The following is a 24,273-nucleotide window of genomic DNA, read 5'->3' as shown; positions in this document are numbered from 1 at the left end:
GCATAGCAATACTGCATCAGTCTTAACCTTTCTGGCACTTGGAGGCATGAGGGGATAGAGATCCCCATTTTTGGAAGGTGGCACTAAACTACTGAATAACTCTTCCAACTCTTGTGCACAAAGTTAACCAGCCCAGGAGTGTGCACGCTTTTCACAACTACTTTATTACTATCTCTGTTGATGTTACAGTTGGCAAGAAACAAAAGCTTCAAATACAGTTCCAGGTAGATTCCTTCAATGTTTCTTGCAACAGGGAACAACTTATTAAAGTATTAAAGTATCCAGACTTCATAAATCCCTTTGTTACTAAGAGCTGTTTTTCAGGGGACTCTCCGAACCAGTGTCCTGAATAAGCTAAAATTAGCTAATCAGAAAGCTAAGTCTTTCCAAAAGCAAACAAAAAACCCCATCAAACTCCAAGAACACTTCAACTAAATTATCTGGGAAAAGAGAGAAATGGTAAGACAAACGCTGCTTCTTGGTATCATCAATAAACTGATATGCACAACTTTCCAAGAACGAGGCACAGAATGGAGACTGTCATTTCAGAGGATGCTTTTCCCACCCAGGCAGGACAAACTGAAGGAGACAGCAGTGATCCCTCATCAGCAGAGCAGCCAGGCTGATCTAAAGCACGTCCAGGCAATCAGCACTAAGGGCTGAGCAGTTGTGCAGGCTGCAGCCCATGTTCCCAGAGCCTCTCGCAGGCCTAGAAGACCAACAGCACCATCCACCCACTCAAACTGGCATTCTTTGCTTTTATAAAATACACAAGAAAATAAGGAGGAATTACAAAAGCAATCTAGGTAAATGAAAGGTTTTGTTGCAGGAACTAGCTAACAGTTGCTAAGGAGGACTACTCAGGCTGCTGCTCGGCCCATCACTCCTTGTTTGACTGTGGTGTGCCATCCAAACAACCTAATGTGTTTCAAAAGTAGCTCTCATTTCACTGATCAAATACATATAAAATCAGCCACCTGCCATGTGAGAAAATGACTAATGCATCTTTTAAGCTCTTTGCTTCACCACTGAAGAAGCTTTTGAACACAGCACCATTTGAATTTGCTGAAAGAAACCTGCTTTTCAAAACAAGATTTCAAAGGGCTTAAGAAAACATACAAGGAGATGACAAAGATCAAAGGTAAATCTGAGTAACTTACTGCTGCTGCTGCGGCCTCCTCTCCACCTACATAGATAGAAGAAGCAATCTCCATCACAGACAAGTTTGTGGGAGCGTCTGTAGTGGATGATGATCTGGGCCGACCCGACTGAATATCCTGAGCAGACCTTCTGTTGATCTGTGGGCTGCCTTTCGGGGCATCTCCCTTGCCCCACCTGCTGTGCAGGCTGGTCCCTCTCTTCATTTTGGGTGGCACTCTGATCTGCTGAAGCACCCGGTTCAGAGCTGTGGGGTGGGTGGAGACACCATCAATTTCAGCACAGACGCTTTGGCTTTCCAAATCCAGGTCAGGCTCCAGCTCAGCCTGAGCTTGCTGGACATCATGTGGAGAAACAGACGACCTCCTGCGCTGATGCTGGAACAGGTGCTTCAAGCCTTGACCAATGACATTAATGTTCTCCAAAGCATTATGGGTTATTTTGGATAATTTTTGCTCTGATTCATGTTGTTTTTTAATCTCTTGATCTTGGGACTTGCCTCCAGGATCAGGGTCATCAGACAACTGTTCAGTGCCAGACGGCTCCATTGATGACACCCAACAAGTTTATTTGACTATTCATACATAAATATGTCCCCTTTCTTTAAAAGGCTCGTGTTTATTTTGAAAATGCCAAGATTGCCAGCCAATTAGGTGTGTAATTGCTTCAAGAGTGATTACACATGCAGCTGTGCCACGGTGATCTCATGCTTATCTAATGTTAAACAAAAGAGTAGTCATTATTATACATCCATGCAGCAAGTGTGGGTTAAAAATCCAATGCGCAAAACATGCCATTAACAAAATAAAATGTATCAGTCCTTGGAGCACCCCTCCACAGGGCATTAGTAGCATCTAGGCTGTATGCAGAAGCTGAAACTTGTGTGAGACAAGTCGCTCATTGCCTGGGGGGAGAAGCCCAACACAGAGGATGCAGGAAAGCAAGAAAGGTAAAAAAGCTGTTCAAAAGGGGGAGACGCAAGGAAAAACCAGTGGGGTTTTGTTTATTAAGAACAAGCCCATAACAACATCTAACAGAACATGAGGTTAAACTTCTGAAGAGCATGTTAGTCATTTCAGCAGAAATAATTTTGCTCTTTAACAAAGATCTGATACTAAGACCCTCACTTAACCGTATTTAATACATGCAAAAAACCAGAATATTTCCAAATGAGTTATTAATTTCCAAACACTGAGAAATTACTTATTACAGCCAGCATCCACTGATGGCACTGGAAACTAGATCTGAAAATCTGTCTTCAAGCAAGAACAGGCAAGTGAAATGCTTTCAATTGGCATACTCTTGTCCACAGCTCCCAGAGGAAACAAGAATGCCTTTTGAAAAGTAGATTAAGCAACCAATCTGCAAGGGATCAGCACCAGGTATGTGCAGTTCAGTCTCTGGCACAGGAGCTGTGGTTCTTGGAGAGCTCAACCCGAGTCACTCCTGGGCTCAGGCAGGACTGGATTATTCAGCACTGCAGCTCAGCACTTGTATAGCAACAACTACAGGAGAAGGTCAGCAAAGAAATGGGGAAGGAAGGGAAGAAGGAAGGAAGGAAGGACACAGTATCTGGAAGAGTTTTACATCAGCACCATGAGATCACATGCTCAGAAGCTGACCACTGTTTTCTGCAGAAAAAAACTTTGATTAGGCTTCTACAAATACAGAAACCAGCTCACAGAGGTCTAACTCAATCTTGGCAGAAAGGAGTTTGTGCTTTAGAGAAGAATTATTTGAAGCTCAACATATTTGGGATTTGAGAGTATTTATTTCTATGCTAAAACAGCTGAAGAAATATAATGCATTGAGTTTACAATTGGAGTGCTCTCGATTTTGTGCATCTGAACACAATGGGTTAAACACAATGGGTTAAAGAGGTATTCCAAAATGCTTTCCAAATTGCCATCTCAAAATATCAGAAGAGCTGCCTCTTTCTTTCTTTTTTTTCCAAGTGTCACTGCTATTAGTTGGAGGCAAGAAGAAACTCAGAACTTACAGAAAGCAGAACACTGGAATCATGAAAGATTTTATCTCAGTACTTTGAAGATGCTATAAGCACTGAGTCTAAATATACCGGCCAGTTTAATCAGTAACACATTAAATGTAGAGGAATAAAATATATTTACCCACATTCATGCAGCAATTGTGTGACGGAAGAAAAAAAGATGTGCCAACAACTTACTTAACGCTTTCTTAAATGAATTTAAGTGCCTTTATGTCTAACAGTATGCTTTGACTTTTGAGCTTGCGCTTTCTTAATATTTTTTTTTTCCCTCAGGTAACAGGTTTTGCAGAAAGTTTATGTTTTGGGACAAAAAAAATCACAAAACTAGATGCTCATTTCTAACCAACAGACCAAAAGGTTCAATGAACAAAACTCACCATCTAAAAAAATCAAGAGTCCCAAAACTATTTGGTTTGTAAAACACAAAGCTGACAGCCGACCTGTAACGGCTTTTTTCATTTTAGCTAATTCACTCGGCATTTATTTTTCAGTCAAGACTCACTGAAGAACTGCAGTTCTTGTCTAAGATGACCAATATACACTCCAGCCAGGATCTCTTGGATCTCCTGCACACTCTCTATCCACATTATCCCTGGTAATGCTGTTACTCTTAAAGAACAGCACTTGAGTCTAACTGGAGTTCCACGCATTATCTGCTAGAAAAAATTACCGTACTTAAAATTAACCCTATGGCAATCTACAAACCAACCCACAGTGAGCTCACAAACAAGGCACGGCCACCCTGTGTATTGTGGGACAGATTTCTGAAACTATGTGGCCTCTGAGAGGCTCCTAATGGGAGCTCTGTAGTCATCTCCTATTTCTATTTCCATAGGATGACTCTATTGTGAGCCTGAAATGAGCTTTGCAAATTACACAGCTGGTATGAAGAGCCTTACAACCACTGATTTGTTCTAGTATCTACTTTTGGGGAAAAAAATACTCTTAAGTGTGAAGAACTGTGTATCTTCATAAATAATTAGCACACTTACTTGCATTAGGATTCAACTTCTGTGCTCGCTTTTGTTTTCTCTACTTACAACCACCTTTATATTCTGTTAGTGGGAGGAAACAATACCTTATGGCATAAAGTTCAAAAACTGTACATTTCTTATTTGTACAAGAGTATACTAGATCAGGAACAAAATTCACAATTCCATATACAGCCAACTGAACAGATGTTATAAAATGATTACATCCCAGAACATTCTAATACAGTCCTTCATTTGTGCAATTATTTCCCAGGAGCCCTGGGAAACAAAACAGTTCAAAAGGAAAAACTGGCAAAATCAACACTAGATAACAGTGAAAGGATAAACTTGTACTTGCCTCCATCATTTGCCCTTTAGCATGGCTGACCCACAGCAGTCCCTCCACTGAACAGAACTGCAAAAGAAATTGGGTATGAGATACAATTCTGGAAATGGGAGGAAAAATATATATATTAACAACAAAGTGAGAGCATGATTTCAACTTTTAATATTTTTAATAGTATTTTTTTTTTCATTGAAATGCAAGTACCCCTGGAAGTTGTCCTATTTTAAACTCTTTCAAATAACGGAAGGGGCACAAATATGACTAAAGTTAAAACTGAATCTTATGGAGTTAATCAAGAAGTTCTTGTGAAGGAGCATTTTCTCTTGGGATTTATGGCCACCACCACATGCTGAAAGCAGAGGAAGACGCCAGGGCTCCAGCCTGCAAGGTCAGTCTGCACCATACAGATTTTATTTTCTTCTCCTATCTAGTCATTCAACGCCCCCAGCACAGGTCAAACAGCTGGCTCTTGTTCACCTGGCATTCACCTGACAGGAGTAAAAGCTGTGAGCACTCAGACACACCTGCACCTGGCACAGCCCGTGGCAGCTGCTGTCTGGACATTTCTGCCAACAACTCAGTGCCAGGTGCTTGCTGGGAGATGACAAGAGGACAGCTGAGAGCAGACATGGTGACTGCACTTCTCTAGCCAGCCAAAACCCAGCCAAATCACCCAGACTTCCCAAAGATGAAAATTAATTCAACCAGTTCTTGAAAACAGGGAGTACACTATGCTTCACAGGAACACTACAAGAGCTCTGCACAACTGGGGTATTCTGACTGCTTTATTCCACATCAGATTCCCACCTCCAAGACAGAAAGAGAGGAAGAAAGGGTTAATCAGATCCACTGAAGTGGGATGCTAGGATATGAAGAAAGTGATGACAGCAATTATCAGGAACTTAGATAAAATGAATGAATACATTTTGGAAAAAGATCTTCATATTGAAGAAATTCCATTTCTATACTAGCACGAGTGGAGAACTAATATAATGTGTGAAGCATTGGTCATACTAGGTGTCACTAACAGAATTTCAGTCCCTCTATTTGTCTTTTTTTTTTAAGTTTTAATGTTATTTTTATTTATAGTAACTGTGAGAGCTTTTGTCAGAAAGGTCTCAGAGATAAGACCTAGCACTACAGGACCTGCAGACCAGCAGCTGCTTTTGGCTCGAATAGTTTCACAGCTGCCATAGCTCAGAGTCTGTCCCAGAGGGCCCACAGGTGGCATTAGCACCAAAACTACCTGTACTGTCCCCGTGTGAATCACAGCTCCCACTGACCCATCACCAAAATTCCCATTTTCTGTCACAAGCTCCATTTTGAGAATTATTTTGAACTTTGAGAAACTATTGCACAGGGCTAATCAAAATTCCTTCACTTTTTGGTACTTAGAAAGCGTAGACATTATCTTGGCTTTACTTTTTTTTTGCCAATTCCTCCCACTCTTTCATGTTTCATTATCAAATACTTTGTAACATGAACATTTCAAAAAATTTGACAAGTATCAGTCTGAAAAGACTTCGGCCCATCAGATTTTAGTTAGATTTTATTCAAGTGATAGTTTACTTTAAATTAAACAGTTTAATTAATTCCCCTCAAAACCACAGTTCTTTGTAAACAAAGTGAACTCTGAAGCTACCATTGAAAACTAGTTTAGAGATTACTTATCTGCAGCTGAAGTACTTGGTACAGAAACAAACAGTTCAGGACTGCAGAAATGGAGAAGAAAAATTATTTTCAAGGAAAGGAAAGAGGAAAAATTCCGCCTTTTCATAGAATATTTCAAATACCTTTTACTGATGCCATATTTGAACACCATGAATCCTTAACAATAATGCTGGAGTACAATTACCTATTTAATCCTCACATTTATTCCATAAACAGGTCAATTTAACAGCTCATTATAGACTTGTCATCACAGCTAGCAGGGATCTTAGGAAGGAGATGCTTCCCACTCATCCTATTTGGTAAAAGAAAAGCATTTTTCAGTTGTTTCAGATTAGAAGTGATTTTTACTAAGAAATAGCCCAGCTCAGTTTGAGAAATCCCAGATTATTTTCAGAAACCCATCCCAAAATGAGTCTGTATCCAGGCAAACAGTTTAGCAAGAAAGACTAAAGAAGCAAGTCACACACTGGAAAGCACACACCTATTACAGGAATTGGGAACCCTGGCAAGTGATTTATTGCCAAAGGAGGATTAAGATATTTTAAAAGCATCATTGCTCAGCAGCACAAATAAGGAGAGAAAGCCCTGGGTGTTAACAGCTAAACCTATTAGAAAAAAAGAACTCATGAGAAACCAGAATGGGTGTGAAATTCAAGGGGGCTGTCATCTGGAAAACACTTAAAGAAGAAAACACCAGTAACAGAGTAAGTAATTTGACTCAAGAAAAAAAACTGGATAGTTACATGACTACCCAATATCTGAAGAAATGTGTATATTTAGCTATTATAATAGAAAAAATTGAAAATTTTGAAAAAGTCTGAATGGAAAATTGGGGCCAGAATGGAAGAAGACATACAAGAACTAATTAAATACAAATACCTTAGGTAAATGGCAGAATACAGGCAGAAAGAAAACAGAAAACAATACTATTTTAATGGAAAAGATACAGTTTTACATAGATAATTCTTCCTCATCCTCCTCCTCCAAAATTTACCCAAGAAAATATTTTTTGAATTCTACTGAAGTCCGAAAGAAAAACCAGAAACACAATATACAGATACACAAAGACCCTCCCCAGGCCAAGACCAGAAAGGGAGTATGGCTGAGAGAGCTGTTAAAGGAAAAGGCTGGCACTGTGTTTAGGTATGAATTACAGGATTTTTAAGATATTCAGGGACAAAAATGGCACTATGTCTGATCCCATACAAAACATGAAATGTTTCTTCTAAAATCCTCACAAGCCTAAAATAGCTCTATGCAGTCCAGGCACCTGTTCGTTAGAGGTGAGTATGTTACAAGGAAAAAGGAGTGAGAGCAGATCCCTGAGGTCACTCAATGGACATTAAGTATTGTCCTCCTCCTCCCTGGAGCAGGGGTGGGGAGGGACAGAGACTCAATTTTTCCCATGCCTTCCCATACACATTAAAAAATGGCAACTTCAAAGGTTTCATCAGCAGATTTTATGCTTTGGCACACCAAAAAGAGTTCACCATTTCTACACTGTATCCATTAATGTGCAAGGGCAGCACATACCAGAAGGTGATCTTTCAATATCAGCCTCTTCTCAGCTCCACATCCTGTTGAAACAGCTCCTTCCTATAACTTTGTGTTTAATGCTGCTGACCAGCCAAACAAATGTACACAGTTTATGTTCCTGAAAGCTCAAATATTAATGCTGTAGATAAGAGAAAACTTCACTTATTGTCACTCACAGAGCATATACCAAACATTCTCTTAGTGAGTGACAGATCCCGTTCTCCTTTAAATTTCTTTGTAAGAAACATCTTCCTGAGTACACCCACATCAGAATCAAGTACCTTCAACACCACCTGGGCAACCTCTACATTACTGATGCCCTATAAGAAGTATTGCTTGGTCATTGCTTTCAGTGTACAAAAACTGCTGGCTCTTCTGCAAAGTTAGAAGTTCACATCTAAGGACCACAGACAACATCATCAAAGATAAGACAATTTTCCATGTTTATTTGAGTAATAATAACTCAAAGTGGCTTAAAGTTGAGTGACTGGTTTTCAGAAATGGTTCTGCTGCTTTGCAGTACAACCAGTTGCCACTGACATCTTCTCCACCCCTGTGGGAACGTTTAGTAACTCAGTGGTTACACTGTTTGAATCTAAGCTATGAAGTAAAGTCTTTTGGAGAAAGACTTCTCCAGAATTACTAACCATGCAGAGGTACCAATACATAATCATTCTGGGTTTGCAATATGTTAAAACCTCACACGAAAACCAAAGCAAAACATTTCAGCTGTGTTCCTATATCTGATGAGCTGTCCATTTATCAGACTATCAGAAGCCTTTCCCGACTGCACTGCTGCATCTAGAGCTGGTGTGCCACAGAGTCTGACTGTGAGGCAATGCTGCAGGTTCCACAGCTCAGCAGAGCTTCAGCCTTCATTAATTCCTTAGCTACATAAAGTATTTCTAGGTTTATATTACCATAACATGTGAGCAGTTTGTGAATTCACCCTTGGAATCCTCCCACCTTAGGCTGAATTACTATTACTTTCCTAGTTTTCAGGTGAAAAAAACCCCACAGAAACATCAAGGAGCTGCCTATATTATACTTTTACAGCAGAAAACCAAACTTAAAATTTACTGTTATAAAGTTAATGCTATACTTTCATGATTTCTCCTGATGCTACCTTCAAATTAATTTATGAATAGTGTACAGCAGTATAACTGGAACCTACTCAAACCACTTAAAAATATTCTTTCCTGGAAAAGGCTACATGTAGGTTATTTTCCATCAAATTAATAAAAACAGTGCTTCAAGAAAGCTAAATCAATGTTAAAGATTTAACTACAGTCTTCTGATTCGTTGACATAGACAACTACATACGTCATATACATTTTCTTGAAATTTTTTTGTGAACATACTTAAAAGTTGGGAGACCACTAAAAATGCAGTCTGCAGGGATTTTAAAAGAAAAACAAACTGGACAAAGAATTATTATAAAGACAGTCTGCTTTACTAGGTTCAAGAGGAAACCTGTAATTCAAAACTGTGTGGTCTGCCACAGGAGGGCCGACAGTTGACACTTCCACTTAATTTAGGGGCCTGTTTTGGAAAAGTGACATCCTCACCTACTCTTCCTCAAAACCAAAGTGAAGCTAAGCCAAACAGCAGCATTTCCTCAAAAACATCTTTGTTTTTTGCAAAAGGGAAAAATGCTGCACCCATATTTATATGTTCTACAAACCAGTCAAGTGCATGCTCTGAACTTAGGCTTTCACTGAAGGGACATCTCCAACCACAGTCCAAGCAGGGATCTGAAGCTGTCCTTCCACAATACAAGAAGTACAACAGAATGAGTAATTTAAGGAATTTCCAACCTCTTTTTGTCCCCTGGGGCTCATTTTCAGAACCACAACACGGCATCCCATTTTAGATTTTGTAGGCAGAGATATTTCCAGAGCTGTGATATGAACCAATACAAAAACAATTAACTCTAACTTGAAGTAAGACAGGACTGAGGGAGAAATCTGACCATAGAACTGGTTATAACAACTTTGGGATAAGGTTAAAGAGAGGAAGTAGACAGACAGGGTACACAATTATTCCAAAATGGTGTTATCAAAAACCTCCTATCTCATGCTATGGCCACAACAGCTGCAGAAACAGGAACTCAGGCAAGCGTCAGCAAGGACTCATCAGAATACAAGTGATTTCACTTCCACAGTTCAGATACTGCATTTTGCAAACAGAGAAACTACCTCCCATAAAGGAAAAGACTGAAGAAGTGTTAAGCATCAAAACAATGGGTCTTCCACAAAGAAAAGAATAGATTTAATTCCCTGAAGTATCTCAAATATTTTTCTGGTCAGTTGCACTCCTACTATTGACTTTTTCTATTAACATTCACATTATCTGGACCTGATTTTTTAGCCTCTGGAAAAATGCAACAATACTAGGCCATGGCAAAAATTTCGGCAGGATCTTTTCAGGAGAGGAAGGGGTGGAAGGGAGAGATCAAAGCTATTCTTATCTCCTCATTGCCTTTCTGCCAAGAGACACTGCCACTTTCTGTATGTCAAAGTTGACTCAAATGTCAGGAACAAGAAAACCACAAAGTAGAAATACAGGTATTTTCATTCCACTACCAAGGGAAGTATAAAGAGAGACTTCTAAGCGTGCTAGTAATACAAAGAAAAGAAGAGATGGCCTCTCATTTAAACTCCTGGCAGAATTATCTGTGATAATGCCAACAGAGAAGCTGGCAAGATTTAGCAACTCTAGTTCTAAAAGAAAAGTTTATTCCAGGCTTGCAGTTGTAAGGAGGTTAAAACAAGTTAAATTAGCAGGCTTGTAAGTAAAGATATCATCTACCACCAACCCACACCCCACACTATGTGTGATTTTCACATGTGCTTTTAGCCCTGAATTTTGGAAAGTATCATATTTACAATGACTGGTGAAAGAAGAAAGTAGAACTAACCTCACACAGAGTGGTAATATACTTCCCAGATGACTCAAAAACAGCTCTTTCTACCAGTATTGTTTAAAACGTGACACCAATCTGGCAAGACAGAAATTCCAACCAGAATATAGCCATTGCTATACTCTGACCGTTTATGCTGCTCAGCCACTGACAGCTTCACCCTGCTGTCCAGATGAAAACTCTCCCTCTTGATCCTTCTAGACTGCTTGTCTAGGGAGCTTTTACTTAAGTGCAACTCTTAAAAAATTGTATTAGTATAACAGTAGTGGCCTTAATCTGGGGCTGGTTTGTTTACACGGCCTTTTCTAATCAAGCATTAGCACGTTCCTCCCTGCAGGACTACAAACAAAATGTTCAGGTTGCCCATCAAACACTGCTTGAAGTCCTCCAGTCAGCACTTGCAGGAGGCTGGGAGGACCTGTCAGTAAGAGACTACCCCCGTCCACACCTCCTTACCTGCTCTCAGTGTTAAAAACCTGCTCTCAGTGTCAAAGACAAATATCTGTTTTTGACTTGACTCATTACAGCCACTTCTCCCAGCCCCAGGCAGGCTCAAGAAGAGCTTGAGACAAGGAACAATATAAGTGCATTCCTATGTACCCACACGGGTGGGAACAGCATCAGCCTGGCCCGTGTATGTCACAGACACCTGCCCAGCACAGCCACAAATCCCTAACCCCTCACAGCAACACCCTTTGGAGCAGGACCCACGTTAGCCATCCATCGACTGCTACCACATAGACTTGTGAATTCCTTGCTTTGCACACTTTTTGGACTTCTGCAATAAAAATACTGATCTATGCTCGTTTTTTTCTATTAGATCTTATTATGCACTTCAGAGACACACACAGACTGCACAAACACAGCAAAACAGCCACTCACAAATATGCTGCTCTTCAATATCCACCTCCACATCCAGCTGCACACAGACAGTAATTTGGTATACAGAAATTGGGCTTGACTACTTTGTTGCCAATGGGAATCAAGTAGTCATGCATTTAAAACCTCAGCCAAAATCAGAGTGTTTCCTCCCACATTCATGGCAGAGTCCACATAAAAAAATCCACAAATCTTTACCCAAAGCAGCACAAAAAGGGAGCAGACTTATTTGAAATAAGGCTGAATTTCAGCTACCACTGAGAAAGTGCAGGCTTATAATCAGAGCCAAAACCAAGACCCACGTTAATGGCTTCTTACAGAGCTGTTGTGCAACTTGTATTTCCGCCAGAATATCCGTTTGCTACCTGCAGAGCAGCTCTGCAGGGTCAAGGCCCCCAGTACAGGTACACGGCTGGCTGTAGAACACCAGCTACATGGGGTGGATCCTCCCCAGGGGCAGAGCTTCCTGTTTCCCTTCGTTGAACCTCTGAGGTTCCTGCCTGCCTATTCCTCAAGCCTATCCAGGTGCCTCTGAATGGCAACACAATCATCAGGTCTATCAACTTCCCATCTTGCATCACATACAAAATTCTTCACCTAGCCCTATTAATATGTTATTCATAAAGAGATTGTACAGTACTGGACCCAGTACTTCTCCCACAGACTGGAATTACACCTGAAGCATTTAAAGGACTTCAGTAAACCAGAATCAAAACTTTCAGCACAGCAAACCAGGTGAGAACTAAGTTCTGTAGCAAAAGCATGACCAGCACGGGAACTGCTCTGCAGAGCAGGAAGCAGCCACTGACACAGCCTCGCCCTCTGCTCCTTTTACCGCAGCATGCTCTGCAGCCCAAGCAGTCAAACTTCTCACAGGTATCCAATGCAAACTAACCAAGTTTTTCTGTTATGCAAAGGCTCACCTATACAGAGTATCTTCCTCCACAAAACATTTAATATAAATCAGCAGCAACCGGAGCTAGAGGCTACTCCAGCTGAAAGCCAGAACAGGGAAGGACCACAGCCCCCACGCACCTCGGAGAGACTGGCTTTCACCAACAGAGCTTTTGCCTTAGCAGTCAGTCAGCCATCACTGGCCTGAATGGGCTAAGTCCAGTCTTAACAGATTCTGACCCAAAGTGGCTCTGTGTTCATTACTCCCATTTTAACTGCTATTCATCCTCAGCATCGTAGCAAGGACACTCACTGCTTCTCACAGACAAGTGACACTACCCCTCATGACCGTGACCCACTTAAGCATGAGATGCTTGTTCAGCGGGCAATGATTTACAAACATGGAGTGCTAATGGGTACAGCACTTCCAGTGATCCCAGAAAAGGCCGCAGTCCTTTTGCTCAAAATTAGTGTAACTGGGAATCATGAAAAACACATTCATTTACCCTCAGGATAATCACCATGGCAACTGCCTTCCAGGAAAATAATAGCCAACAGCTTCAGTACAAAGGCCACTATGGTATTTGTTAATGACACCATCAGCTTACACAAATCCAAAATATACTGAAATTTGCCAAATTCATGCCTGAAGAAATTGTAAGTAGGTATCTGCAAACTTCCTGCCATAACCCATCCCACCAGCTGAATCAACGGCAGTACCGTTCATCTCAACACTGCAGGGTCTTTTAACGTTCTTTGAACTGTAGAACAGTTTTAATGCAATGTTCTCTAATGTACACATTTTCATCTTTCAGACCACTTCTTTATATCAAAAGAAAACTTTATCTTATACTCAATCTCCTTGTCACTCCATGCTTTAGTATTCACTTTTAGTTATATGAGTTTCAATAATTAAACACTTACACTTTTCATTAAACTGAATGTTCTACAAAGGTAGGTCAACATCATCTTACAGTTAAGGTAATAAAGACTAATACTCTGTTTTAGCCCTGGGAGGCTAAAACACTCAGGGAGACACGCAATCTATGTATTCTTACAGGTATTCAGAGATATTGCAAGAATTGTTCTATTTTCAGAGAATGGCAGCTTTTGTGGGAAATGTGCACTGTTAATGGACAAGATTACAGATATCATATCTTATTTATATACAACAAAAAATATGCACCAAGTTGGGGTACAGAATGCACATCCCTGGTACACTGTGTAAAGCACCACTAAGGTGGCAATGGGAGCTCAGCAAACCACTTCACTCCTGGTGTGTTCCTAGAGTTTCTATGAAAGCACCTTACAGGAAACGATGCTCCTCCTTTCCGCCCAATACTACTTTTGCACACTACCACAGCCAAATAACACTGACCAGGCAGACTGAGAAACACATTTGAAGTGTGCTGCACCAACTTGTGCCCACTCATAACAGAGAATCTTACCAAGATGGCAATCCCTGGCCCCAGCTCTGCCTGCAGGCGAATGATGGAGGAATTCCTTCAGCACACATAAGGGATCCCCTTCCCAACCACAGCACTTCATTGCCCATCACAGTTCACAGCCCATTCTACCTTCCTGTTACAGGAACACCATTAGGTTGTTTTAAGCCAGACAGGGAGGTAGGTCAGATCTGTGTCCCTCCAGTCTCACCTCAGACTGAATCACTGGAGATTATCAACAAAAGCACACGTGTTGTCTGCTAAATACATCCTGTACAGCAACGTGGCATGATGAATGATTCAGACAGGTAGCTACCTTCAGCACAATTAGCTTTCCTTTTTTAACAAAACCCACTAATCAATGTCTCTTCTGAAAGCCAGAGAGGTTTGTGTTCAGCTGCCTTTCATAGTAGCCCACCATTAACTGACAAGACCACCACTGCCCTGGAACGTTGGCATCTACATCAAAGAAGGGACAACCGTGTCCAAGTAGTTTATAGAAGGAACAGGTGTTATCAGTGCACACTTGCCTCCTCTAAGCCCATACACAGGCAGTTAGCCAGCTTACTCATTCCAGGTTTAGAATATGTACAGACAGCTAAAAGCCTCCAGGAAAATATAACTGTGCATGCTGGTGACTTTCTATGCTGGGGAAACAGCCAAGGTTGTCCATCTCTTGTTACCTGGGTGGGATAAACCTGCACAGCAACAAGGCATATCCTACCTAGCTCTGCTACTCTTGTACATCACAGGCATATTGTCAAACAAGACTGCTCCTTTCTGGGAGCAGACACCACCGTGCCTGTGCATCTGTGCACAGGAAGGCAAGCAAAATATCCTTCTTTCCTAACCTTCATTCCAGATGCCTCTCAGTTCAAGGCAAGTACTCTGTAACTTCATGTGAGTGCTTTATCGAAGCAAATAGAGCAACCACCGTGGCCTCCCAGGCACATTTCCACGAGTACTACATGTCTGTCACATACTTCAAAGAAGAAAATTTCTGCAGACTGTGGTGGTATTCAGGAAGTGAATGGGTGAGCAGTCAGTACAGCTTTTCTCAAGACAATCTTTTGAGTACTCCCACAGCAAGCCCAACCAAGGTCGCCCTCCATACAACGCCAGCTCCTACAGCCTCAACGTGTACATGCATAATCTACTGCTAAAAGCATGCAAAATGGGGCACATCAGCCTAAATTGAGAATATGTACACCTAGAGCTCTCTTTGCCCTAATCAGATGGCCTTTCCTTTTGATAGTCATAACAGGCATACATACCTCAAAAGTGCTCAGGGTAGCTCATCTCTTTGCATAGATATGCTCACAGTTGTAATCCAAAAGTCATCAACAGATGTCTAACTTTTAAAAAAATTTAGAAGTATAAATTCCACATGAAAGTCAGAGGAGGGAAGAAGATATGATTTATCAGGTTCTACATTTGCAGACATCTGCAGTCAGTACTGTAGGTCATTTTCAGAGTAAATCTTGGCAACAAAGCTTCTTTGTAGAGGAGAAAGACCTGCCAAAATTAACAAGCAAAATAAGAAACACCATTAATACCTGATAAACAATAAAACAGCACACATATTCAGAGTCCCCTTCAGAGAAAAGAATTAACTCATTTAAAATACTAGGTTTCTGCTAGCTTTGATGTATTTAAAATCAGAAGCAGCCTCTGAAGTTACCTCATATTCTGACTGCTTTAACCTAATAAATTATCTCAAGGAGGATTTCCTCTAAGCATTCAAATAATGTTTGATTCTATCAGAACATGCAACACTATACCACATCACAGGTTGCCCTGATTCAGACAAACCTTCCCAGCTCACCGAACACCTTGATGTTCATTGGGTATTTTCCCACAGGAGTGCTTGTATGACCAGTGTCAGACTAAAGAATCAAGCCTCTGTCCAAAACAAGGACCAACAGAGTGCGTGATGGAAGCCCCAACACAGCATGCACACAAAGTACATACTCGGGGGGTACCTGCATGGCATAAATGTTCAGCAGTGCTGGCAAACTTCTGAACTTCTCAGCTTTGGATTTAAGTTAGTAGAATGTAAACTTTTTTGGGGCAGAGACCTTCTGTTCTGTGTTTGCATTTCACATGGTATGTCAGATCTAGCTTCCAAATCAAAGTTCTCAATCTTATTTTGATAGAAGTGGTTTGTATTTTTGATACATGAGCAGGATTCTTCTCTATAAATAAAAAGGGTCAACTAGATCTGCATTACCATAAAATGCTTCTGAAAGAAAAAAGACATTACATTTTGCAAAAACATATTTAACTCCACACAATTGCCTGTTTCCTTCTTTCCTTTTTCCTTAACACACTTGGCTGAAAGAAAAATTTCGAGAATTTGGAGATTAAATTCAAAGAATCAGCTCATTGTGCTGTGACAATATCCAGGGTCTCAACTGCTTAGGGGAGTTAAATATTTTAAGCGTTTAATCATAGCAGAATACTGAGTTTCTCAAGTGCAGGCAACAGACGTCTAGCCTGCCACTTTCACATTCCATCTCATTCAGCCATCTTCACTCTGCCCAGAGACGCTGATTTTTCCTCTAGGAAACACTGTGCCAAGTTCACAGATTTGCTGACCTTGGAAGAGACTCTGGATGTCACCTGGGCCACCCAGTGCTCATTGCCTACAAACCACTTAAACAAGTCTTGCTATTGAGACACCGCCCTGTTCCTGGCCCCAGAGAGGTAACACAAGTCCCCATGACCTCCAGTCCTCACCAAGAGCACACGACCTCTGTGCCGAGCAGCACTCAGCAGCCCTTAGGGGACAGGCAAAAAGCACTCCCTGTATTTCAGAGGTGAGGAGACTCTAGGTCTATCAAGAGGCAGCCAAAGTCCAGCTCACTTGAGAAACACCTTGCACTTGGTAAATCCAGGTGCCAAAGTGCAGCTCTCACTGGCAGACAGCTACAGAACCACCTGAAGAGAGCACGCCACACCAGTAAATGTGCCAGGGAAGCCAACAGAGAGGGAAGACTCCTCCCCCAGAGCTCTAAGCAAAAATTCCTAGAAAGCCCAAGATATTATCAAACCAAGTCTTTCTGAATGGTTCAAAAACAATTCTCAGAAAGACCAGAGGAAACACTAACAGAAGGTCTGCCTGACTCCAGAGCAGCCACGGTAGCCAGCTCAGTCAGGCACAGGCCATTCACCCAAGCAGTGGAGGAGCTGACTTGCTAGATACAACCCATTTCCTGCAGAATGCAGCTCTCTAAACACACAGAAACAAAATCTGTAGACTTCCAGTGATTTCTATTTTGTATCTGAATTAGACTTAGGTTTTAACTACAGGAACTTCAGCTATGATTAAATAAGACGTGAGACAGCTCAGACCATGACACAGAACTGCTTAGAAAACCAAACTCAGCAACTTTTATGTGGTAAATGGAGGGCGTGACCCCCCCCCCCCAAAAAAGAAGAGACAAAAATCCCAAACTCTATGGAACCTGAAGTTTCAATTTCTTTCTAAAGCAAATTCCACACAAAGTAGATCTTCCTCTGTTTTCAGTTTGCTTCCATACATTGGATGGCTTCCACACCAGCTGGGTGGGTTTATCCGGCAGCAGAACTGGATATAGCGGATACAGAGCTCCAACAAACTTGTTCATTTGCTGCCAGAACCCTGTGTGGCTGCAGAGCTGTTGATCGGTGCAAGTCCTGCAAGCTGGGGAGCCCCAATGTCCCCAGACGAGAGAAGGAAGAGTCCCTCCTGCCATCAAGACAGAAACAGCCCTTCCAGTGAGTACACCTACTCACCGGGCCTTCATTGCCTCTAGACACTTCTAGACGGACAAAGAATTTACACTAAGAGAAGGATCGTGATCAAACATGGAGTCACCTCCCACATCTTAATCTTGAGGAAGACGGAATCAGTGGCGAGCATGAGGGACAGCAGCACCCGCTCCCCGGCCTGAGGAAAACCCGGGGCACTGCCTGAAGTCAAGGCACCACTACCTCAGTGACCACACCAGAAGCCTGGACTGTTACTAAGGGCTTCCAACCCGCAGAAATATCTTTAAGAAAGTCAGAAACACCTGATTTTAAGGTTTGTGGATGATGGAAACTGTTTACTGATCCAGTGGGAGTTACATTACTGTCTTCTTCCTCTTCCTCCCCTAGCCTTCCACTCAGATCGCTGTACCTTCAGTTCAGACCTTTACACCTCCTACCCACCAAGAACCCTCATTACTTAAACTCTGTTATAGAGTTTTTTAGTGAGTGATGCCTCCACCCACCATGGGAGTTCTGGCGGGCCACCGCATTTGTCACTAAAGCACACCAGGTACTTCTGTGTCGCCAGTGACAGCAGCTGCACACAAGTCACAAACACAGTGTCAGCTCTAAGTCTCGTGAATTCTGGCACTTGTAAAGCTTCGAAGCTGCTGCTTTACACCTTAAGTTCTTTACTTTAAGATTGTCACTGACAACCTGCTTTTAAGCCGGCAAATTCTGAACTCGCCATGAAATAATTCGTGTCTTAACCATCTCATTAAAGACAGCCAAGGCGAGCAGGAATCGGTGAAGCGAAAACGAAGACGCCTCAGCCGCCCCAAAACAGCGCGAGGGCCGCGGCGGTGCCTCGCGAATCCCCAGCACCGGCCACATGGGCGCGGGGCCGCCCTCGGGAGGGGCTGCGGAGACCGGAGCGATCGCGGGGGCCGCTCGGCAGGGGCCGCTCGGCAGGCTCCGCTCGCCGCCGCCGGGCCGGACACCGCCCCGCGCAGCCCGGGCCCTGCGCCCCGGACGACGGCCCGGAACGGGGGGAGCGGGCCGGTGGGGCCGCGACTCGGCCAGAGGGACCTAAACCGGCCGCAGGAACGGGGGCGGCGAGAGGGAGCGCGGCCGAGAGGCGGGACTAGATGCGGGTGAGGCGCTCGCGATGGGCGCACCCGGGGCCGGTCCGGACGGGTCCCCTCGCCCCGTCCCGCGGTTCCCGGTGTTCTCCCGCCCCGTTCCCCATCTCGCGGTCCGTCGGTCACTCACCGGCCGAGCGGCGGCCGCTCCATCCCCGCGCGCCGCCACCGCCCGGCCCGGCCGCGTGACGTCGCGCGAGGGGCGGGGCCGGGCGCGCGCGGTGGCGTCACCTGCGGGGGCGGGCCCAGTGAGAGGGCACACCCCCAGTGCGCCTGCGCGCTGAGGCCCCGCCCCAGCACCTCTGCCCCGGTCACGTGCGAGCTGGGCGGGGTCGCGCCCGTTCCCGTTCCCTTCCCGTTTCCTTCCCTTCCCGTTCCGCGGGGCCTCGGCCCTGCCTGGCCCGGTCCCGCCCGCGGGCGGCGCTCGGAGCGGCTCTCGGTCTCTGTGCTGCCGTGGCGGGGGGCTCCTGGCGCCTTCAGACACGGTTTTTCTCTACTCACCTATTCCGTCTCCCCAATCCCCTTCCCGCTGAGCGCGGCCCCTTCGGGCGCAGCCACGTGTGAGCTGCCTTGTGTGGCTCTGGCCTTGAGACCCCGACACCCCCGCACAGGTGAGTCACGGCGCCCTCAGCCCTGACTAAAGCACAGCCTTCCAAGGAGCAGGGAAAACCCGCCTCCCGCTGCCAAACATCCTTGGCTTGACCTCTGTGTCAAAGGACCAGAAAAGGACAGTCATGCCAGGGTTGACTCTGAATAGTTACTATGGCTTGAAATGTCCTTAAAAGGTAAAATGCATGCATTTCTACCACAGCAGACACTCCAGCCTCAGGTATCTCAGAGTAATAGCATATTCCCAGCTGAGCATTAAAGGGGCTGTCATTTGATTTTCTGGCTCCTATGACTAAATTGCTGTAGCTTTGCTCTCATGGTCCAGAAATTCTAGGGAGCCTTCAATGAAATTACTGCTCATTTTAACTTGATGGATGCCTTTTAGATAATGGTGTAATGCAATAATATAGTGAAAAATACACTTCCATTTTCAAGATGCTCTGTCTCTTGTAACTGCTCCAATGCAACCAAAGAAGTTGATAAAAGAAAAGCAATTAATGCAAATAGTAATAAAAATTCTGTCTTTTCCATGTGGCATTTCCAAGAAAGTCAGCCCTATATCATTGCTCTTGAGCTAGGTAAATGTGATCAACCCCCACTGCAGATGGAGGTGCTGTATTAAAAACAGGTCCAGCCCAGCATAATGGTCAACATCAGCAAGGAACATCTGGGCCTCACAGCTGATCTGCACAACTTCTCTGTGTACACCAGCACGTGTCCTTGTTCCGTGCCTGGATTGCCGTGGATTCCCAGTACTGTGCAGGAATGAAACCCTGGACAGCCTTTCCCCTTGGCAAGGCACAGCTACTGCACGGAGTGTGAGTGTGAACCAACTGCATTCAATCTCCTTCTTCTACCCAGCACTGTCGGCAGCTCACAGCACCTGGGCTCACCGGGTCCCGCTTCAGCGGCCCGTGCACCCCACAGCTGCCGATGGGCACCCACAGCACTGGGTTGAACACTACGCTGCCTACGGGCAGCCACACCTCGCACTGCGTAACCTCGGGGGTGCCCAGCAGTCAGACCTGAGAGAAGAGTGTCACACGCGTGTCGGCTGCGCTCGCATGGGCTGAGCACAGGGCAGGGCCGAGCGCGGGGGACACCCCGGGAGGAGCCGGGGACACCCCGCACGCGTGGCCCCGCCGTGGCAGCTCCTTCCGCCAGGGGGCAGCAGCGCCCCAGCCAGGTAGAGGAGCTGGGCCCGAGCTGGGACTGGGCAGGAGCCGAGTTGGGCTCGGGCTGGGACCGGGCAGGGACCGAGCTGGGACCGGACTGGGATCGGGACCGGGACTGAGCTGGGACCGGGCAGGGACCGGACTGGGACCGGGCAGGGCTCAGGCCGGGACCGGATTGGGATCGGGACTGGGACTGAGCTGGGCCCGAGCTGGGACTGGACAGGAACCGAGTTGGGCTCGGGCTGGGACCGGGCAGGGACCGAGCCGGGACCGGATTGGGATCGGGACTGGGACTGAGCTGGGACCGGGCAATAGGTGTTACGGACACACACTCGGGCAGACCGCACATACCGATAGCTCCGGGGACAGGGCACACTCACATTAGGGCTGCAACACCTGTTTCATATCCATTGTCCGGGCTAGACTTTCATACTGGCCTTTACTGTTTACTACTGACCCGTAACCTGCACTTTAACTTGACAGAAGTATTATTTTCTGTAGAAAATCTCAAAACTGAGACTTTGTTGATCTCCTGTCTGAGAATCAAGAGAGAAATGGTTTAATCCTTCCATTGTACAAAAAGGGAAGAATGCCTGAACTGAGGAAATGTGGAACTACTTAAATCTTTGGTAGCAGGGCACTGTTGGACAAGTGGGGAAGGCACACAGCACTACTGCAGCATAGCAGAGGTTTCAGGATCCTATGTAGGCTGGATCTGCAGGTGAAATAAATCACAGCATGTGTCTCAGACTGAGTAGCCAAGCGGTGTCCCTCTACCATGGAAAAGGGTGGGCAGGCACCACTCCTGCTGCTGTTCCTGGGAGTTCGTACCTGCCCCTCTAATGCAGTACTCACTTCAGTGGTGACCTACATCGTCACCACTGACAATTTATCAAATATTAGCACACTACTCATTAGTCTGAACCCCTGTAAAAGTGCTCAACAGCACTACATCACACAGAGTGATCGTGTTCATCCTTGGAGGGACCACAAGAGCTTCACTGCCTGTTTGCTGCTGACGCTCCCATCAGCAGCAGCTGCTCTTTCCATCTACGTGTCTGTCCTGCCTCACACTTCAAGCCCATATGCTAAGTTTGTAACACTGAATTACAAAGATTGGGGGGTGTAGTAAAAGTGAGGTTTTATTCAAACCAATTTAGTGCTAAGATGGATTTGGGAAACATAGATTCAATTCAGTTAGAAATCAATAATCAAACTTGACTATTTTAAATTCACAAAAACATTTCTGCATTTTTTCCTTAAAAGTTCTTTGCAAACTGCAATTGAAATACCTAAGAACTTTCTATCCAATAAAATGCTGGGATATGAATGAAATTTAGAATCCGAAGGCCTTGGAGTTATTCAGGCCAAATGAGCTGGTTCAGGGAACAGACTGTGAAGGACAGACTTGTACTGAGCATATTCTTTCCATTTTCAACAGACTGCTGGAGTAGGCTCAGCTTCAGTGGTACTGTGTGACCTGAATATTCACAGTCTGCCTAGAAGCACTGATCAGGCTGGGAAAAAAAAAGAAATGCAAGAATGCAGGAAGTCCTTGTGTTCCACTTTTCCCCTGTCTTCCATTTTAACTGTCTATATGAGAGAGAACAAGGGAGTAGGACTGGCTGAAGAACTGCATTATGCACTTGTGCCTTTTGGGGAACTGAGGGATAGCCCGAGGTGAACAACTGATGATGGACTTATGATGAATTCAGGTCGCTGACTTCAGATCTGCATGACAACATCTGAATTTGGGATATTTAAATCCAGGATTAAAATCATATTCTATCGATTTTAAAAGATGTCCATCTCACTTGGAACCTTGGTCAGTTTACATCTACGGATGCACCATATTCTAGAGCCCTTAACTGTCTTCTATTCAGACCACTGCAAAAAGGCTGTGCAACATTCTGTAGTTCAATCCCAGTGCTTTAACCAAAAATCACCTTTGACATACTCCAATTAATTAACCAGTGTGGAACTAAGCTTGGAGTAAAATCACATCATAAGAACAAAGTGTGGGAATGTGTTAGGCCAAGTTCAGTTCTTGACTTGCAGGTAAGTAATATACTAGAAATTCACTTGCAACTACTTTAGAGCATACCTTAAATTTTTTGCTCTGAGTTCAGCAAAGGTACTTTACAACCACAGGAAGACTGCTGACTTATAATGCAGCTAAGAGAACAAATTCCCATCTGACATCCTTCTCTCAGAACAAAATCTTACTGTGGCCTATGTCTTAAAAGTTCCCAACTATGATCTAAGAATGCACTTTTGCTTTCAGATGAAGAGGACTAAGAGAGAGCATTTTAAAATTTTAATATACCTTGTATTTTTACTGCAATAACATTACCGACTTATGTGTTTACACTTCTAAGGCAAATACAAATATTTCTTGTTCTCCAGGTGTGTAAGTGGGCTAAGTCAGTGAAGTTGGTGGGAGGGATTAGCACTTAAAAGTTTTCATGAGGATACAGTTACACTAGATCTTACAGGAACTTAAGGAACACGTAGTTGGTTTCTCTATAACTACATCTGAACAAGATGGGATTTGTATCACCAAAGTAGTATAAAAAGAAGAAACCACATCCCTGAGAAACTTAAGAAGCCCCACAGAAAACTCACACTCTTTTTTGGCAATTTTTGAATGACCAAGGCTTCTGTATAACATACATGCAACCAGCCTTGTCTATCAGAAAGATTCAGAAATTATTTAAGATTAGCACATGTTTAACTCTGGGTAAGCAGGCAACACAGCACTATTCTGTTTTGCAACTCCATCTTTAAAATTGTCTGACTGCTCAGATGTCTTCCCATCCCTAAGCTACATGTTTTACAATGGAAGAAGGAGAGAAAGGGTAAAAAAAGGGCACAGCAAGGGCTGGCTACTCAATAAAGCATGGAGAGCCAGGAGCTGAACACCATAGCACAGCTGGCAGGGCAGAGGCCTCCAAAGGCCAGGCCTGCCCTAGCACCCGAGCAGGATCAACAGGAGAGGCCCAGAGGCTGTGGCCAGGTCTACCAAGCCCAGACCACCTGTCCTGACTCTATGGACCTGCCTGGCAATCACTTGACAGTCAACCCTGGTTACTGTCACTAGACCTGCCCCTGACCCATGGACTGATGTCCTGGCTGGACTTTGTCACCACAAACTGTCCTGATGCTCTGGTTGACCCTGGCTGCCATGGTGAGCCCTGCCCTGTGCCCTGCACACAGCTGTGCCCTCGGGTGCTGCACTGGGAGGTCCCTGCCCCGCCTGCCCTGTGCTCACTCCCCTCCTGGTGCTCCATCCCTCAGGGAGCCCCTGGGCTCACTGCTCTCTCACACGTGTACTCTGAGCCTCTGCGTGAGAAGAGGAACTTGGATATTTATCTATTTCTGCTCAAAGGCAGGTTCATGACAATCATCCTATTGGCATTAGGCCTGACTACTGTGACACGGGGGGGAAATCTCCCAGCCTCAGTGTGAGGGGAAGTGTGCCGTTCGCATGGACATTGATTACCAACACTCTGAGCCCTCATCCATATCCTCCTGGCTGAGTCCTAAGTGAGTGGGAAGAGGCTGACAGCATTCTCACCACTGCAGCAAGTTATTGCACTGGGATCTGGAGGAACAGTAGGTGACAGAGAGGTCCCAAGGAATGACAGGAAAACACTGCAGGAGGCCATCAAAGACATTATTGATCCAGTCACTGGAATGAGATGTGTCAGAATAATTATTATTAACTGCAGGGTTTACTTAAGAACAAAGGATCAATACTTAGACAGCTTGGGAGGAATCATTT

The 24,273-nt window shown here is 44.3% G+C and overlaps 1 protein-coding gene across 3 annotated transcripts in view; it reads right to left on the bottom strand.

Moving 5' to 3' along the window:
* TMCC1 (transmembrane and coiled-coil domain family 1) overlaps nt 1–18,944 on the bottom strand; it is a 71,178-nt gene extending 52,234 nt beyond the window's left edge. Inside the window, exons 1-4 of one of the 3 annotated variants that reach the window (XM_014874136.2) lie at nt 18,836–18,944; nt 15,106–15,346; nt 4,496–4,552; nt 1,161–1,872 (exon numbers count right to left, since the gene is read on the bottom strand). In XM_014874136.2, coding sequence (XP_014729622.1) covers nt 1,161–1,706 — 546 coding nt within the window. In that variant the 5' untranslated portion in view covers nt 1,707–1,872; nt 4,496–4,552; nt 15,106–15,346; nt 18,836–18,944. Of the gene's footprint in view, nt 1–1,160; nt 1,873–4,495; nt 4,553–15,105; nt 16,547–18,835 lie in introns of those variants that run through there. The other 2 variants (XM_014874152.2, XM_014874128.2) reach the window with 2 other exon arrangements.
* Nucleotides 18,945–24,273: the final 5,329 nt, after the last annotated feature.

The sequence above is a fragment of the Sturnus vulgaris genome, chromosome 11, assembly GCF_052056855.1.
Source record: "Sturnus vulgaris isolate bStuVul1 chromosome 11, bStuVul1.hap1, whole genome shotgun sequence".
NCBI lineage: Eukaryota > Metazoa > Chordata > Aves > Passeriformes > Sturnidae > Sturnus > Sturnus vulgaris.
Note: the sequence above shows the minus strand (reverse complement) of the source record. Positions and strands in the feature narration are given on the sequence as shown.